The sequence below is a fragment of the Sceloporus occidentalis genome, unplaced genomic scaffold (assembly GCF_023333645.1).
Source record: "Sceloporus occidentalis isolate IW3139 unplaced genomic scaffold, rSceOcc1.0.p SCAF_1, whole genome shotgun sequence".
Classification (NCBI taxonomy): domain Eukaryota; kingdom Metazoa; phylum Chordata; class Lepidosauria; order Squamata; family Phrynosomatidae; genus Sceloporus; species Sceloporus occidentalis.
In genome coordinates, this window is record NW_028316981.1 from 99,730,983 (window position 1) to 99,749,311 (window position 18,329).

Here is an 18,329-nt window from a genome sequence, read left to right on the forward strand (position 1 = left end):
TATAAGACATCCTTCTCCACATCTTTTTAAATAACTATAAATGAATGCATCAGTCCTCCCACACAAGAACATGGGAGTAAAATGGAGCCAAAAAAGATGAAAAGAGGTTTTATACACAACCTCAGCAGATTAGACTTTTTAGATAAAGAGACGTTCACTGAATTAGTTCACCATTAGCCTAAATCAGGACATGAAAGATGCAGCCCAGCCATTAGTTGACAAAGTAATTCCAATGAGCCATTAAATTGTTCCTTTCCAATGTACATCAGAGGAGAAGGGAGAAAAACCACAGTTATACAATACCTGAAATTACTGACTGAAATGGCAGTTTCTTTAGCAATGATCTATTTACATAGCAAGTCATTTCAAATTGTTCAGGAATGCCCAAACTACTGCCAAATGGCTCAACCCAATGCCATCAAACAACTACAGGTCAGTATCCACTCCCTTTATTGAAGACATAGATTCACATTAAGGATGGGTGTTTTATTCTTTAAACCGAACTTATCAAAAGTCAGACATGGGAGAAAGTGACAGATTTGTCCATCCTGTTAGTATGTGCACTGTCCATCCCTTTCACTCTCACACAATTCTAGTCATGAGGATGGTGTACCCTCATTGCTATTGCCTTTTCTATGTGGGCATTGCTGGACTTGTAAACCTCCACATGTTTGGGGCTGAACTTCTGAAATGGGAAGCCTTCACTGCTCATGTAGGCTTCCTGTGATTGAGACTGTATCTGCACTGCAAAAATATTCCACTTTGACACTACTTTAACTGCCATGGCTCAGTGCTATGGAATACTGGGAATTGTAGTGTGTTGTGGCACCAGAGCACTCTGACAGAAAATGATAAATGTCTCAAAAATGATGATACCCAGAATTCTATAGCATTGAGCCATGGCAGTTAAAGTGATGTCAAACTGGATTTTTACTGCAGTGCTGATGCATTCTTAGAATCCCAAATGAATTTTACAGGTAGCCTTCACCAGTCAACAAGAGTTTCTGTGGTGCTGGCACCTTGTTCCTTCCCTTCAACAAGTCAAAATGGAATATCTCCTCAGCATCCAGTGCCAAGACTTTGTGCTCATCACCACCGACACCATGGCTGCCTCCAGCATCATCCACATGAAGCACAAAGTGAGAAAATCTTGCTCCTCTGTGTCGGAGAGGCTGGTAACACTGTCCAGTTTGCAGAATATATCCAGAAAAATGTCCAGCTCTACAAAATGAGGAATGGATATGAGCTGTCTCCAACTGCAGCTGCTAATTTCACACATCAGAATTTAGCAGACTATCTGCAGAATCAGATTCCCTATCATTCCAACCTCCTCCTAGCCGGTTACAACAAATATGATAGCCCTGCCCTGTACTACATGGACTATCTTACTTCCTTGGCCAAGGCCTCCTTTGCAGCTCATGGTTATGGGGCATTCCTAATGCTCAGCATCCTTGACCAATCCTACAAAACAGGTATCACCCATGAAGATGCAATAGAAGTTCTCAAGAAATATTTGGAGGAGCTCCAGAAATACTTCACCTTGAATTTGCCTTCCTTCAGTGCTTGGTTCATTGATGAAGACACTATCCACTAAATGACCAACATTCCCCTTCTAAAATCAACGGCCTGGACACTATCTGTACTTTCCCCTCCCACTTCATTTTTGGCATTTTGTACTTGTTGGAAATCTAGTGCAGTGCAGATGCACCCTTAGAATGCCAAATGACTGAGGCTTATGGATTTTGCAAGTAGCCTTCACCAGTCCAAAAGACCTTCTGTTTCAGAAGTATAGAAATACTTTGAAGGTTCTGGCCCAGAGGTCTCAGTGCCTGGGACAGTCCTAATTTGGCAGTTCTAATCCCTACCCCAGGTAGGGAGATATTTGGGGAGTTTCTAATCTCTATGCCAAGAACCTCCCTTGAGCTCAGTGTGAAAAGAGCTTTGAATGTCCTTTCCCAAAGCCCAGAGAATGTTAGATATCACAGAATCCTGTGAACTATTTTTGGAACACAAGGGAATACCTCAGCAGACAGGGAACAGAAATTCTTTGAACAACAACAACCCAACATCATGTAATAAAAAGATTTTTTTCCCCCTTGGAGAAAAGGGGGAGTGGAAGAGGGAAAAAAACTGATAGGGAAGCCACCAAATCATAAAGTCAATATAAAGAAGCTTGTATGCTGAACTTGAGTTCAAAAGCATGTTCAGAGTTCATTTTAGAGAAAAACAATGGAGAGAGATGGACCTTTTTGACTCCTATCTCAGTGGATCTAAGAAACAAAATACTAAGGTGATGTTTTATCTATTTATGGGAATCTGAGATCAGTATAAGCCAGACCCTTGATAGAAACAGATTGATGTTTTGAGCAATGATTCAGCTAGCCAACCAGAACATTATTTAGAGGCTGCTTCCATGTATATAATGTGTCTGAACTTACTAGCCATGATGAATTTGAGTAGCACCCTTCAATCTAGACTGCTTTAGTATGCCATATGTGGGGTTGTCACTGATGACAACTCAGATGTCTCTGCTATCAGAAATTCCCAAATGTGGCCAGGGCAGTGAAGTAGAATCACATTATACCAGTTCTGAAAGAGATAGAATTAGTTGTTTCTTTTGATTCTAAGCCCAAGACCAGGTGTCTTTAAAGCTCTGAATGGCTTAGGATAAAACTATCAGAAGGAACAGATAGGTAATCTACAGTCCATTTGTTCTGAGAGGTTCTTCTCCAAGTGCCTGCTGAACCTTATTTGACAACAAAAAGGGGGACCTTTTCTGTGATGGCACTTGAGTTGTGGAATACTCTCTTTATGGAGATGTGAAGCCCACCGATAATGCAATATTTTCAATATCATTTCCAAACATTTTTGTTTGTCCAGGTATTTGAGGCATGAACCACTCTGTGCTCTTTAAGGGAATGTGAGGGTGGCTGTACTCCTGAAAGTGCCTAGCGTTCCACTTCGATTCTTCACATACTTAATTTTTAACCAAAGAAGTTGTATTTAAAGCAGAACTTCAGACATCCAGTTAAACACACCTTACCTCATCCTCCTTGAACTTGAAAGATAATCAAAGCTTAATTTATTCATCACAGTCATGGTTAATCAAGGTAAAGCAGTAGATACTGTAGATAGCGTTCATTTTGCATTAGTAAAAGTTAGAAACGACTTGAATAACGACCACCATAAGTTAGAAATGACTTGAAGGCACACAACAGCAACAGCAAATGTGGGGGATGCTTCATTTGTGTTTCTCAGTAGTCTCTGCAAAAGGGATGGTGATCATGCAGTGCTCTAGATGTTATCAGACTGCAATTCACACAATCTCTTACTGCTGGAAGGCCAGACTTTCACTATCCCTGCTTTGCAATAATTCTCTAAGATCATTCTATATTATTGCCTTTGTAGACATCATGGTGTAGTGGTTTGACTGTTGGACTACAACTATGGAGACTAAGGTTTGAATCTCTGCTCAGCCATGGAAACCTACTCAGTGACCTTGGGAAGTCACACTGCCTCAGCTTCAGAGGAAGGCAAAGGCAACCCCCCCCCCTTTGAATAAACCTTGCCACAAAAAATCCAATATAGGGTCGCCATACGTCAGAAATGACTTGAAGATGCACAACAACAAATTGCAAATTGAGAGTTGAAAATTTCCAGCATCCACTTCATTATGAGCGTTCTGATCTAAGGCCAAACCACAACATTCATCTTAAACTGTAGAGAAATGACAAAGCAGAGTTGTAAAAACTGCTCTTAAAATAGTGAGCAGCTACAGCCAATGAAGGGGGAACAATTACTTATCATCCCACCCCAAGATATTCCTGAACAACACTATGGTCTGGGCATTCTATAAAGCTGTCGTGGTTTTTGCTAGCTGCTGCTCAACAAAAGAAGCTCTGCTAGTGCTACGGAGAAGTCCTTCCTCAGTCCACTCAATCTAAAATTGTTGGAATCGACACACCTGTCATCCCTCACATTTTGGGGCAACAAAATATGGAGGGACATTTCCATCATGTTTATTTGTCTGTTTAATTTGTATGCTGCCTTTTTCCCAGAAGGGACCCAAAGCAGCTCACAGATAAAAACATTTTTTTAAAACTACAATAAAAACGTTCTATTTATAATTTGTCTCTGTTCTATTCCTTGGTTCCATGGCTCACTCTGATACACCAGTTGTCATGAAACAGGGGGTGGGCGTCATGAGGCCCTCCAAATGTCATTGGGCTATAGCTCCAAGCATTCTTCACCAGTGGCTATTCTGGCTAGGATTGGTGGGAGACACAGTCCAACATCATCTGGAGGGCTGCCTGTTTCCCACCTATGTCTTAGATTTTTCTTTTTAAAATATGTATCTGTTCCTTCCCTGCTCTGTAGCAATAGAAGCAGAACTATTTGCTGTTATCAAGTACGGTAAAGCACCTGTGTACTGAAAGATTTGAAAAGACTGCAAATATATGTATTTCCCCCCTCTTATTGAAAAAGAAGCAGCGAGGCTGGCTGTCTTGATAAGATGGTCAGTCGCAGAAGGCTTCAGCACATTCTTGCATCCGTCGCCTTTCCAGGAGTAAGGTTATTTCCCTTTTGCTAAAACATGAGCATATTGTCTACCATTATGCAGCTTGGCCTGCAACCTTGAATAGTTAGTTGCAAGTTGCAACCTAGTGGGAGATGAAGCAAGAGGAAAAGATATACAGTACTGTGCTGCCCTCTTGTGCCAGATGTTTTAAAATTCACTGCTGCTTTATTGACTTTTGGATGTTCCCAATGTCACATACACATGCTCTATTAATTAGTGCTTCTCAAACTTTAGTCCTCCAGATGTTTTGACCTTCATTTCCCAGAAGCCCTAGCCAGGGAACTGAAATCCAAAGCGTCTGGAGGACTGAAGTTTTGGAAACAATGGCCTGTTACAGACTGCCAAAATAAAGCTGCTTCAGGTCTCTTTGGAGGTATGCTGTTTAAATGATGCATGGGTCCTAAGAGTCCGGAAGTCGTGCCAAAGTCACACTCCAGTCCTAAGCACTGGAGTGCAACTTTGATGCAGCTTCCAGATTCTTAGGGTGCATGCATCATTTAAACAGCATACCTCCAAAGAGACCCGAAGCAGCTTTATTTTGGCAGTCTGTAACAGGCCAATGTTCCATATTAATCACGGAAGGCTGCTGTTAAAACTTTGCTGAGTATCAGAACTGAAACAGAGGGACAATACTGCTTATTATAAAGCTTTTCTAAGGCCACTCTTCATCTCAACAAAAGTGGAGATTTGAGGCCAACAAATGAGAAGACAAACAAATTTGGTCAAGTAGGTAATAACAGAGGAGGGATGTACTATTTTAAATTACTCATCTCCACAGGGAAGAACGAATAATGCAATCAATTTTCTGCTTGCTGAAGGATCCGCTTTAAAAACTGTACAGATTTTCACAGTTCTCAAAATGGGGAGAAACCCTCCCCTCTTCACTTTTTTGTTTCTTATGCAGTGTAGATGCAAGGTGGGAAGGGGAAACTGAATGAGGATCATGGAGGCTATAGCCTTTGACAATCCTTACACAGCTTCCCCGCACCACCCCTGCCGTTAGGTGAAGGGGTGAATGTTAGGGACAGCGGTTAGAGCCCCACCGCCTGCTATCCCACTGAGACCTGTTACAGACTGCCAAAATAAAGCTGCTTCGGGTCTCTTTGGATTTAAATGATGCATGCATCCTAAGAATCCAGAAGCTGCACCAAAGTTGCACTCCAGTGCTTAGGAATGGAGTGTGGCTTTGGCGCGACCTCCGGACTCTTAGGACCCATGCATCAGCATACCTCCAAAGAGAACCAAAGCAGCTTTATTTTGGCAGTCTGTAACAGGCCTGAGTTTCCTAAAATAATCTGTTGTCCTCTGGTGTGCGCCAGATGATGCTGTCCTATTACGAGCATAGAAGTAAAATTTAGCCAGTCTGGTAGAATTAAAAGAAATAGCCATGTTAGTCTGGAAAATCAGTATGCAGAGGGATTTTGTAGCACCTTTGACTGACTGAAAGAGAGAAGTTGGTAGCATGAGCTTTCATATACTTGAGCCTATTTTCTCAAATGCATGGTTAGATTGAGTATATGGTAGTGGGATATGGGAGGAGAGATTATTGTCATTTGCTTCAGGCAGAAAATGTCCTGGGCCAGCCCTGGATACATAGGCAAAGGACATCAAAACTAGGGAGAAATGAATATATACAGTGCTCACATAACTTAGTTGTTTGTGGTGAAAGTGTATGCCCTTCACATGTTGGCTAGGATTAATGACAGAATACATCTGGAGGGCCAAAGGCTCACCCCTTGTTGAGGAGCTGAATTGTGGTATATTTAATCATCTCCCTCTAAAAAGCTGCAATCTTATCTATACACTGAAGACAGTGGAACTAACCTATGAGCGAACATGCATGAAATGCTGTACATTCCCCAAGTACCATGTATAACTGGAGAAACAGACTCCACAACTTTCCAGACAGGCACATTCAGTCCCATCATCTTTGATCTGAAGTACCATGAGCTACAGAAAATGTATTAGCACTGTTTTGTGAACACTGTGAAAACAGAAGACTTCATATTCTGCTTTGCCACATTGAGGGGGAGGGGTGTTTCATGCATATGTGCCTTCAATCACCTGTCAACCTATGGCAGCCCCATTAATTTCATAGTGTTTTTTAGGCAAGCACTACTCAAAGGAGGTTTTACTAGTCCCTTCCTCTGAAATATAGCCTATAGCACTTGCTTTTCCCTGGCAACCTCTCATCCAAGTACTAACCCTGCTTACTTTCCAAGACCAGACAGGATCTGGTGTGCTGTTTGTTGTTGTTAACCATCCTCAAGTCAATCTCGAATCATGGCAACCCTGTGGATGAGACACTTCCAAGACTCCCTTTCTTCCACTATTTTTCTAAGTTCTTGCAGACCCGCGACTGCCTTAATTGAATCCATCCATCTAGCCTGTGGTATTCCTTTCTTCCTACTTCCCTCCACCTTCCCTAACATTATTGTCGTTTCTAATTATTCACAATGTGGCCAAAGTATGACAGCCTTAGTTTAGTCATCTTTGCCTCCAGGGAAATTTCAGGCTTGATCTGTTCTATGACTCATTTATTTGCTCTTTTTGCTATCCTCAGCACTCTTCTCCAGTACCACATATCAAATGAATTTATTCTCTTTTTGTCTATTTTCTTAATTGCCCAGCTCTCGTATCTATACATGGTAATGGGAAATATAACTGCTTGTACGATTCTAACTTCCGTGCTTAGCTGTTTATCCTTGCTCTTTAGGAGTTTTTCTAGTTCTTTCATAGCTTCCCTCCCCATTCTTAGTCTTCTTCTATTACAGCAAGATAAATGTGAATTAAAATTGCAGAGCATAGAATAAGAGTGGAGAAAGTGTGGCTTGGGGGCTCCCAGAACCTCCTTGATTGTGTTTTTTAAAATGCCCCAAATTCCTTCCATGCTTCCTAGGAGGCACAGGGGACAATTTTGCCACAGTAAGGGTGGAAATAGTTAGCCTGTTATAGGCTAAGATGGGATATAAAACAGAAGGTCAACCATGGGTTGACCTTCTAAAATGGCCCATGGGCCCACAGAATGTGTAAAAGTCCTCTCTGTGCATGGGACAGTGTGTTAAGACAAATAAAATCAGAAATGACATTTTCAAAATTCAGAGGTAGAGATGCAGTGGACATAGTGAGGGGAGGAATGCAACCACCCCCAAGCCCTGGCAGTTACATGCCCCTGCTATAAAGTCTGTAATCAAGCAAGAATATGTGAAAAGGCTGGCACAATCAAAAGAATTTATCTGGACATGGAAGGGGGAACAGTTATTCTGTTTGGTTGAATCCAGTTCTTTTGTAAATGAATGACCTTTCCACTAATACAGGCCTGGATCACTTGTGGCCTTCTCCATTACAGCTCCAATACTTCCCAGCCACTGGCCATGCCAGCTGAAACTCCATATACGCAGCAAGAAATGGTAGATGTCCAAGCTGGGTTCAGGAGAGGAACAGGCACTAGAGATCATATTGCAAATTTACATTGGCTAATGGAGCATACCAAATAATTTCAGAAGAAAATAAGCTTGTGCTTTATAGATTATAGCAAAGCTTTATAGATAATGAAAAACTGTTCTAAAGAAATGTATGTGCCATGCCATCTGATTTTCCTGATGGGTAATCTGTAGTCAGGACAAGAGACTACTAGCAGGACAGAATACAGAGAAACAGAATGGTTTCCAATTGGCAAGAGAGTTGGCAAGACTCAGAGGAAGAAGGTGTGAAAACTGGAGGAAGGTCAGTTTAATATTGACAATTTAAGATATGTAGATGACACCATAATTAGCTGAAAATAGCAAAGATTTGGAACCATTCTTGAAGAAAGTTAAAAAAGAAAGTTGAACTTTAAGAACAACAACAAAAAAAACAATGAGCATAGATTTGTTTTATATTTGATGTTTTTAATTTGTTTTTTCTTTTCTATATGGTAATTTTATCTATTCCTCTTTTAATTGTTATTAACTTAGAATGTACGCCTTGGGCAGGCTTTTATATACTCTTTAATTTTACCTACTTTGTACAGCGCTGTGTATAATTACAGCGCTTTAGAAATAAAGTTTAATAATAATAATAGATTATTTATATAACTTTAAAGCTTTGACTGAGGTGTGTTATAGACGGGCCTTTAATACACCCCCGTCACGTGCTAGGGGTTGGCTGAGGACCTAGCGTCCATACCGGCCTCACCCCTAGCACGTGACGGGGGCGTAAAGATGGCAGTGCTCTATACACATGGGCGCCACCATCTTTACGTGCTGGACGCGTTGCATCCGCACGTGTCGCCCCGGAAATGATGCCGCAAATGCGCCCCTTGCATTTTGCGGCGCCTCTTCCGGGGCCTGAGAAGGAGCGCTATTTCCGCTTTCCTTCTTGGCAGCGTCCGGGAGCCGCGCCATTTAAAGGCTGCGGCTCCCGGAGGGTGCAAGCGGCGGCGGCGGCAGACCGCCGCAATCCAGCGGTCTGTAATGCACCTGAGATTTCCTGCGTGGCAGGGGGTTGGACTGGATGGCCCTTGTGGTCTCTTCCAACTTTACGATTCTATGATTCTAAAGTAGATGATGAAGATATTCAAATAGTTCAAGATTTTCCATACCTTGGCTGACATTAAACAAAATGCAGACTGTAACCAAGAAATCAGAAGACTAGGATTTGTAAGGACAGCTGTGAAGGAACTAGACAAAATCCAGAAGTATAAAGATATATAATTGAATAAGGCCGACAAGTAGGAAATCATCTCATATGAAATGTGATGCTGGTGAAGAGTTCTATGCATACCAAGGACTGCTGAAAAGACAAATAAATGGCTATTAACATAAATAAGCCTGAACTCTCCTTAGAAGCCAAGAAGACTAAACTGAGATGGCCTTACTTTGGATGTATCATCTGAAGACATGACTCAATAGAAAAGAGAATGATTTGATAAGGTACAAGACAATAGGACAAGAGGAAGACAGCAGTCCAGATAGATATCTTCAACCAAGGAAGCCATGGCCCTGAATCTGGAAGAACTGAGCAGAGCTTGGAAGCCTCTCGTTGATAGGGTCATCATAGGTTGAAATCGATGGCAGTTAACAACAACAAAAGCTGTTAGTTCTCTTTAACATAATAATAATAATGTTTATTTATATACCGCTTTTCCTAATTAGATCAAAGTGGTGTACAACAGCAAGTACAATACATAGTCAAAATAAAACATAACAGGCCTCTCTCCCCCTCAAGATGTTGGTCGGAAGGAGGGCTTTTTCTTCTTTCAGGCAGGCAGTTGGAGCTAGCCTGCCTCTCTCCCTCCAAGATGGTAGCTGAAGGGAGGGCTTTACTTCTTCAGGCAGACAGTTGGAGCTAGCCTGCCTCTCTCCCCCCAAGATGGTGGCTGAAGGGAGGGCTTTTCTTCTTCAGGCAGGCAGTTGGAGCTTGCCTGCCTCTCTCCCCACAAGATGGTGGCTGAAGGGAGGGCTTCACTTCTTCAGGCAGGCAGTTGGAGCTAGCCTGCCTCTCTTCCCCCAAGAAGATATATAAAACATAGTACACACAATCAGACAGTACTCCTTTTAAAATCCTCCTATAGTTGATATTCACATTGCCCACTTTACATTTTCTCTTTCCTATATGAAAAAGGATTTTAAATATGTTCTTCACTCTCACTTTGTGGCAGCAATCCTCATACAAGGCATTGACAAAATAAGTAGTAACTACGCCCATAGATTAGCATGAGTATGAAAGAAAGAGGCTTTTGCTTCCTCCCATTCCCAGAAACTCTAGTTGGTATAGCTCCTTGTGCCACTGGGGCATGAAAGCAGAGACAGTGGTGTGAGAATCTGGCAGCAGTGGAAGGAAGGAGCATCGGGGGGGGGGGGGGGAGGCACACCACAGGTCCTGCAGCTGCATGCAACCTGGAAGGGCATGGATTGTGTCCTTTGTTATACACCTACACTGAAAAATCCAGTTAAATAAACAGGTGTCAGCAAGCAAGAGCCAGAAAGGTGCAGTGGTCTGAATGTTGGACTCTGGAGACCAGGTTTTGAATCCCCACTTGACCACAGAAACCCAAGGGGTGACCTGGAGCAAGTTATACTTGCTCTGCCTCAGAGAAAACTCTGAAGTCAGAAATGACTTGAGGATACAAAACAACAGGAATGCTATTTATTATCATCATCATCATCATCATCATCATCATCATCATCATCATCATCATGTAAAGGGTTGGTGGGTGGGAAACTACCGTAAGCGGATGAGAGCCATGCACAGTAATCCATGTTAAGTCTTTTATTGGTTCCAACAACATTAGTAGATCGGATATTAAACAGTACTTTTAAACATTCTCTTAACCAAAAATATAACAAATATTTACAATCACTCAGTAAAAATACAAAAAGCATACAGAGGCACTGTCTTTCTAAAAGACATAAGTGTAAGAGGTATCAAAAAATAGAAGACAAACATTGCTTGTTACAGAATACTTTACAATCACTGACTTGTGCAGTTTTACAATTGCTATTGGAATACCATTACAACTGTGCAGTTTTTGCCCATATGCTCACATATGCAAAATGTTATTAATACATACATACAAGCTAAATTGCATTCCATGTATATATAAAGAAATTAAAGACAAAGACGATGACAAGAACAATTGGGATGGGGCAGGACTGAAGAGTGGCAAACACTCAGATTTTGAACAGTTGGCATTTAAAAGCTTAAGTAAAACAAGGAAGTATTCCTTTTTCCTCAGCTATGTTTTAAAGACAACTGAAAAGTAATATTACCTTTAAAATTATATCTTAAGAATTGGTATGCTAGAGGAGGAACCTATAGCTGTGCTATTTTGCCTGTAATTGTTTGAATAAAGGGTTGAATAAAAGAGCTTTCTTTTCTTCTGGTTTTACCTCCCTACTAAAATTAACCAAGAGCATGAGAAAGCAAGCAAAGCAGAAATAAAGCCAGAGAGTATTGGTTTTCTCGGTCATTTGCTGCATGATGGTGTAGTGCTTCAGTACTCTTCCCACAGGAAATGGTTTTAAAAGTGTGTCTTTTTTCTAGCTGGAAATATCTGTTTGACAAAAGACATAATTTTAGGACCGTCTCCCGCAGGAAGAAAACTGATGTGCCACAAGACCATGTGGTAAGGCACACAGAGGAAGCTACTACTCTCTGGCTTTATGTTCACTTTGTTTTCTTGTGTGATAAGGTTCCAATTCTCATGCAATACCCCTTTTCACATTATTCAGGTCTACTGCAGGATCATGCAGAAGTCCATGAAGAAGTGCTTTCAAAAGTTTAAGCGAAAACCATCTCCATTAGTGTCCATGCAGAATACTCCAACTTTTAGGAGAGAAAGGTGAATCTTGAAACCCCTTTCTCCCGATGAAAATAGATTTTGGTGGTTTTTTGTTTTTGTTTTGGCTTTATCTTCCTGTTAAAAGTAAGAGTACAGAGAAACCAATGAGCTCCCCCAAATCACTACTTTTGAAAACATCAGTAACTCTAAACTAACATTTTTCTACCTCAATGTTTTGTATTTTCTCACAACATAAGTGACGTTATCAAAGTGAGCTTGACTGGTAGCTCTATAGGTCTATAGGTCCCAGTTCTAAGTACATATTAAGTGACAGAACCCTAAATCCAATTGTTAGTCTCAACTAGAATAGAACCACTGGAACAATGAAATTTTACACAAGTGCTGATCTGTCATATGTCCACTGATTCAGTTGATCTACTCTAGTTGGGACCAAAAATTGGATTTAGGTCAGTGTCTTCCCCCTTATTCAAGTAACCACCTGGAGATAAAAAAGTGACATTGATTCTATGTCTGAGGTTGCCAAACATCTCTATATTTAGCTGATTTGATTTGAGCCAATTTCCTCACAATAATATATTGAAGAAAGCATAAACTATATGTACAGGGTGGAGGAGACCATTTCCCAAACACATGATGTAGGTTAGAATTGGACAAATGATATAACAAAAACACAAAATGTGAGGAACATGTGGTGAATACATGTAATACAAAAATGGCATTAACAGCATAGAAAACAACATTAAAAACATTAAAAATTTTAAGAACTGATTTTAAAAGGTGATTTTGTCTCTGTGTCTGGCCTAAGCCATGTTGTATTTTGCCCAGTGTTCCTGATCAATGTGATCAGCTGATTTTAAAAAAGTAAAACAAACAAATGAAGATCAGAGCAAGGACAGATTGAGGCAACTCACACTGTGCAAATATGAAGCCATTAAAAGAGCTCACTTACCCAGAGTATATTTACACTATATAGTCTCTGTATTAGGAAAACATGATTAACAAGATGTTCACTGGTTTTAAAACCAATGTACCTGAAAACTAAGAATTACTAATGTTGTCAATATGAAGACATCAAATTTAAAAAGGTAAATTGACATCAAATGGCTGGCTTAATGGATTTCAAATGAGGGGAACAGACCTTGAATTTCATCCGTAACAGAAATGTAAGAAGTGATGGACATATAAACTGGGAATGGATTATTACCTCATGAGTAAAGGCTTTGATCCTTTTGTTTTGTTCCTGTAAACTGAAACAAATATTTGAGGTTACTGAGAAATTACATTATTGGCCTCAAACACCATACTTCCTTGTATACTTCTAGATATGTCTAAGTTACCAGGTATGCACCACTTGATAAACATTTGGATTGGATTTTCTGAGAGCTAAGGCTTTAGGTTTACATGCCCCCCCCTTCAAGGATAGTCCCATTCCTAGGTAGCCCTGGCACATCTGGGGAGAAACACATATTCAGCGAGAGGCACTTGAAGTTCTTACTCCAGTCCATCAGCAGGCAGAAACAGCCGACGTACAGTTTTCAGCTGAAGAGCAGCTTGCCCATTCTGTTGGATGTCAGTTGTGTAAGAACTTTCAACACCACATCCAACTATGCATGTACTTCCACCCTGTCTCTGCTATGGCTATCTACGATTGTGGCTCATGCATCTATCCTACAGACATTTAACTGAAATCAACAGAAGTTGCAGAATGGTAGACTTCCAAGCTGGGTTTACAGAGGAAAAATTAGCTGTAGATTGTGCCTATGTCTGCACTGATACATACGCTGAAATCATGGATGCCAACTTGAGTCAGTGTTTATATTATTTCATTAAGCTCACTGCTTTTATTAAGGCCTTGACAGAAAAGACCGAGAGCAGACTAAATGTCTCAGCTACTTATTTCAGACACTTAAGGTTTGAGTGTTGCCATACTGTCAGCTAATTAAATTACAAATTAGGTAGCTTCTTAAGTTCCTCCTATTATTTCTGGTTTCTTCAAACATACCCTCTGGTTAGCTATCACTGTCCTAGTCAATATGGATAATGCACATAGAAAGTCTTTAAGATTTAAAAGTAAAAACAAAAATTAGTACTTGTGTTTGGGGTGCTACCAGAATATGATGGATTTGCCTCACATGCAAAAGAAAATTTGAACGCTCTTTATAATTTGAAGTGTAAAAATAAGTTACTCTGAGGCACCATTAAAACTGACAAACATCTTCCTTCTAGCTTCAACTGTAAACATTTACGATACTAAGATTTACAAGTAAACTTGAAATATACATTGACACATTCATGTCTATTTATAATGTGGACCATAATTATGTGCTAGAGGAAGAAAATAAAACAAAGCTTACTCCAGTTTTTCTCCATGTACTCTGGTTGGCTAAGTAAATTGCAACCTTAGTTTAGCCTAACTGTAAACTATCAGTGACTTTGCTTTATCCTTTACTTTGCACACATATAATATGTGCAGAATCCAGGGGTCCAGAATTTCTGGCAAGCTTCAGCCAGGCTGTTTAGTCTCTGAAGAAACACTCAGCATCAGAACTCAACAGAACATCCTTGAAGGTCAGAAGAAAGATGGGCTGATATGTCTGCAGTCACACTGGGAGTATAAGGTGCCCAAAAGGCACTGGTCCTCAGTATCTCTGGAGCCCAGCACCTAAGTCTGGGATAGGCAGAACACTTGATCTTGCAGTCATATAAGACTCCTAGGGCACTTGAGACTGATTCCTCCAGAGTGCTTCCAAAGTGGAGAGCAAGTGAAAAAATAATTGCTGCCTACTGTCTTTCATCCACAACAGATGCATTCACTAATGGAGAGTTAAGGAGAAGCATTTGTGGGCTCCTGTGAATGGCAAAGAAACCCAACATGTTTTATTTAATGGGCTCTTTGAAGGTGGATTATCTGATATGAATACCTCAATAAAATACCTATACTTAAACTATTCAATATGTATAGGAACCAATCTGGGGTACTCTAGGAGCTCAAATGCATCTGGGTTGCAAGGACAGGAGAAGAAGTGTACAGTAGCCTACAGTGCAAAAATTCAAACCTAATGGTCACAAATTATGTAACGAGCATTTGCTTCTATGTTCATGTGGCTACAGAGATATCTGAAAAGTTAAGTGCAGAGCTTCAAGGGAGCTAAGTCTGACAGGGGCTTAACATACAATGAATTTCCAAGCATAAGGGTTTATCCTGGATCCTATGCATTTATGTGAATCAACAGGGCATCTGATCAGGTACAGGTCAGGTTGAAGTCTGATTTCCTTGGGAACCTGAAGGTTTGATATTCAAGGTGAGATTCAAGATTTAATGACAGTGATTATTAAGAGAAAAAACTAGATTCAAACATTTCTCCTCATTTTTGTGGTTCTGTTTGAAACTTTCAAACACTGCAGGCTGGTCTCCCAAAGAGCGTATTTTGACAGGTTCTTTTCCAGTGCAAGTCTTGCTGAAAGGGAAACAGCTCAAAACTTAAGGACAGAATTGACAAACAACCATTATCTCCTTGTGCTTTATCTTTCCTTTTAAAAAAATAAACAGTGGGGCTTGTGCCTGATGGGTTGTCTGGCAGACAATGCTGTACATACAACATAGACCATAAATCAGTTAGACTGAAGGGCAGGAAACAGAATATGTTGAAGAAAAAAAGAAACTGCATGTTGTTCCTTAAATCACTTGATAATGGAAAGGATGGTCTCATGTATTTTACTGGATTTAAAATACAGGACCAACAGATGGCAGTATTCTACTGCTACATTTATATTAAAGTACACAAAGAATTGGCATTTTACAAGAGAGGTTTATGTTCCATTGTATAAACCTCTTGCTGCACTGATGAACATCCAGTTTCTCCGAAGTCCAAAGTGTTCTGCTTAGCACAAGACATTTCATTAGCAACTACTTTGTTACCTTTCTTTGTAAAAGCATTCACATTAGCCAACCAGAGCATTCCAATATACATACCTGTATAAACAAACAAAAACTCTTATATAAACTCCAAATTAATAAATTAAACTTCTGATTGCCGCAGAAGTCTCCTTGGTTTTGCTGAAGTTTTTGCAGTTTTTGTAACTACATAAAATAACATTCTTCAACTGAGAGCCAGAATGGCCACAATAGAAAATATCTGTGTCAACTCTACTAAAAGATTAAATCTATTTTCTAGAGAAGAATGCTTCCAAGGTGGCCTCAACGCATTAAAAGTTAGATCCTTCTGAATATTGGCTTCTGCAATATAAGGTCAGTATTCTTCAGATAAAGCTGTTTGTCTCTTTAGCAGACTGAAGTTCAAAGTTACAATCCAGTTCAAAGTTCACCATAATATTCAGAATAGAAGCAAAAAGCAACATTTGGAAATCAATAGCAGCAAGCTGTCAGCTACAGCTAACAGTATTGTATGGTTCCTTCTTACGATGTTCTTGTGACTTGAGGCAATTTTCACAGGAAGCTGATAGGCTAAACAGCTGATACTTGTTCATCTTCTGTGAAACAAGAAAAATACTGTAAAATGTCTATGCCATGGTCATGTAATACAGTCAATACTCTAATCATATCCACTCTCAACCTATTATGATAAAAACTGGAAACCAACGGCTGGGAAACACATGGCCCTCCAGATGTTGTTGGACTGCAATTCTCATCAGCCCTAGCCAGCCTAGTGAATGATGAGCAATGCTGGGAGATGGAGCCCAACAACATCTGGAGGGCCACACTCCCTGATATAAAAGAAAAATTATTACATGCCCTTTCTGTAATGAAGTTATTTAACACACGAACTATATAGTAATGTGAGTATGCCAGACTTATGCTTATAAGGCAGCTTTCTGCAATGAATTCTTTTGCTCTAATCACCATCATCATTTTAAATTAACTAATTTAAATCACTTTTTTAAAAAAAATGCACACACTTCCTGATTAAGTAATATGTCCATATGACTGCTTGGATAATTTGTCAATTTTAGAATCACAGAATCATAGAATTACTGGTAGGTCAGATTGCTCCCACAGTCTCCTCGTGCCACACAGTCAACACAGGGTCTTTCAATTAACTTCAATATGATAAGGAGACATGGTGTTCACAGGGTGGCAAAAAGTTTTAAATTATTTTGCACATGCCCAAAGAATGGTTGTTCCATAAGTAAATCTTTGGAACCCAGCTATACTTTGTAAGTGGGCAGTACACTAAGGTTATCATAAAATGAAGGAGCGTATGTTGCTCTCCTTAATTCCATTGTCAGACTGAAAAGCTGAGTTCAAATATCCAATCAGTCACAGAGCAAGTTTGTATTAGTCCAACTTGTACTGATAGGCAAAGAATCATGTACTTCTGATAGGAATGGCAGGATTTTTAAAAATATAGAAAGAATATAGAAAGAAAATTTAACAGATAATTTTGCTACAGAAATTAGTGCATCTTAATGGAGGCTCTTTACTAACTTGGTAACAGTACCTCAAGAGACAGAGGTTGAGAAATGCAACAAAAACATGCACATTTTGATCTAATATTTATGCAAGATTTATAAACGGCATTATACACAATTACACTTCTGCAGCCAGGACAACAGATCTGCTCACCCATTCTCCCCTTCTTTTTTAAATAGGGGACTGTAAATGCAGCGCAACTGCAAGCTTCCTCAGACAAAAATTGCCAATTTTTTTAAAGTCAAAGAAGCATGTCAAGTTACATTTGTGCCAAGATCCTGATCTTGTAAGCACAATTTCAGCGTGAAAGACATCACAGTTCATGCATTCAATTAAAAACGAAAAATAATGTGCTAAACAAATGAATAACCCAAAAGTGATAGAGAACAGAAGTACAAATGGAATGAAGGACAAAATCAAACTTGTGTGTTTTCATCAGGCCAACTAGAAGCAAGGAAAAACACATAAAACTTCCACATTTGATTCCTTTTAAATCTTCATGAATTTGTGAACTCACTCCATTAGAATATGATTGGTGAGGTGTAAAGGGCTCAGAATAGGGGTCAAGTACAAAGTACTAGTGTGGTCCAATTAGTGGGTCTCTCAGGGTTTCATTATTGCCCACTAGGCTATTTTATGAGGTTTGAAACTTTTGCTTGTAAATAATTGAAACTGCAAAGCAAAGCCTCAGCTGTTTGCAGTCTGAGCGCATTCTCTTCAGAATCTTAAGTGGGGCGGGGAAATAATGGCCATTATTGTGTGGCCAGCTGTTACTTAAAACTGTGGCACCTCCGACTGCTTTTTTCAGAGTCTGCTTATATAGTAGTTGGGCCCTAAAATATTCCTGCTGCATAGCCTGTGAGAAAACGCTTAGTCTACTACCTGAGAAAAAAACTCAAGAAGCAAAGGTCTGCATTGAGAGTTTCTACGTAGAATAGAGCAGGAGTTCCAGCCTGTCCTCCGAGGAGCCCTCAGGGCTCTGTGTGCACTTCCAAGGTGCTCCACAGCCGCACCAGGAAAATGAAAGAAATATT

The 18,329-nt window shown here is 40.0% G+C and overlaps 1 protein-coding gene and 1 pseudogene across 13 annotated transcripts in view; one reads left to right on the plus strand and one right to left on the minus strand.

The window, feature by feature from the left end:
• Positions 1-1,046: 1,046 nt before the first annotated feature.
• Positions 1,047-1,594, plus strand: LOC149321876 (proteasome subunit beta type-2 pseudogene; annotated as a pseudogene).
• Positions 1,595-10,816: 9,222 nt separating this feature from the next.
• RAPGEF6 (Rap guanine nucleotide exchange factor 6) overlaps positions 10,817-18,329 on the minus strand; it is a 252,173-nt gene continuing 244,660 nt past the window's right edge. For all 13 annotated transcript variants that reach the window (XM_089530351.1, XM_089530427.1, XM_089530390.1 and 10 more), the window contains one exon: positions 10,817-16,355. In XM_089530351.1, the coding sequence (XP_089386477.1) occupies positions 16,330-16,355 (26 nt within the window). In that variant the 3' untranslated portion in view covers positions 10,817-16,329. The remainder of the gene's footprint in view (positions 16,356-18,329) is intronic.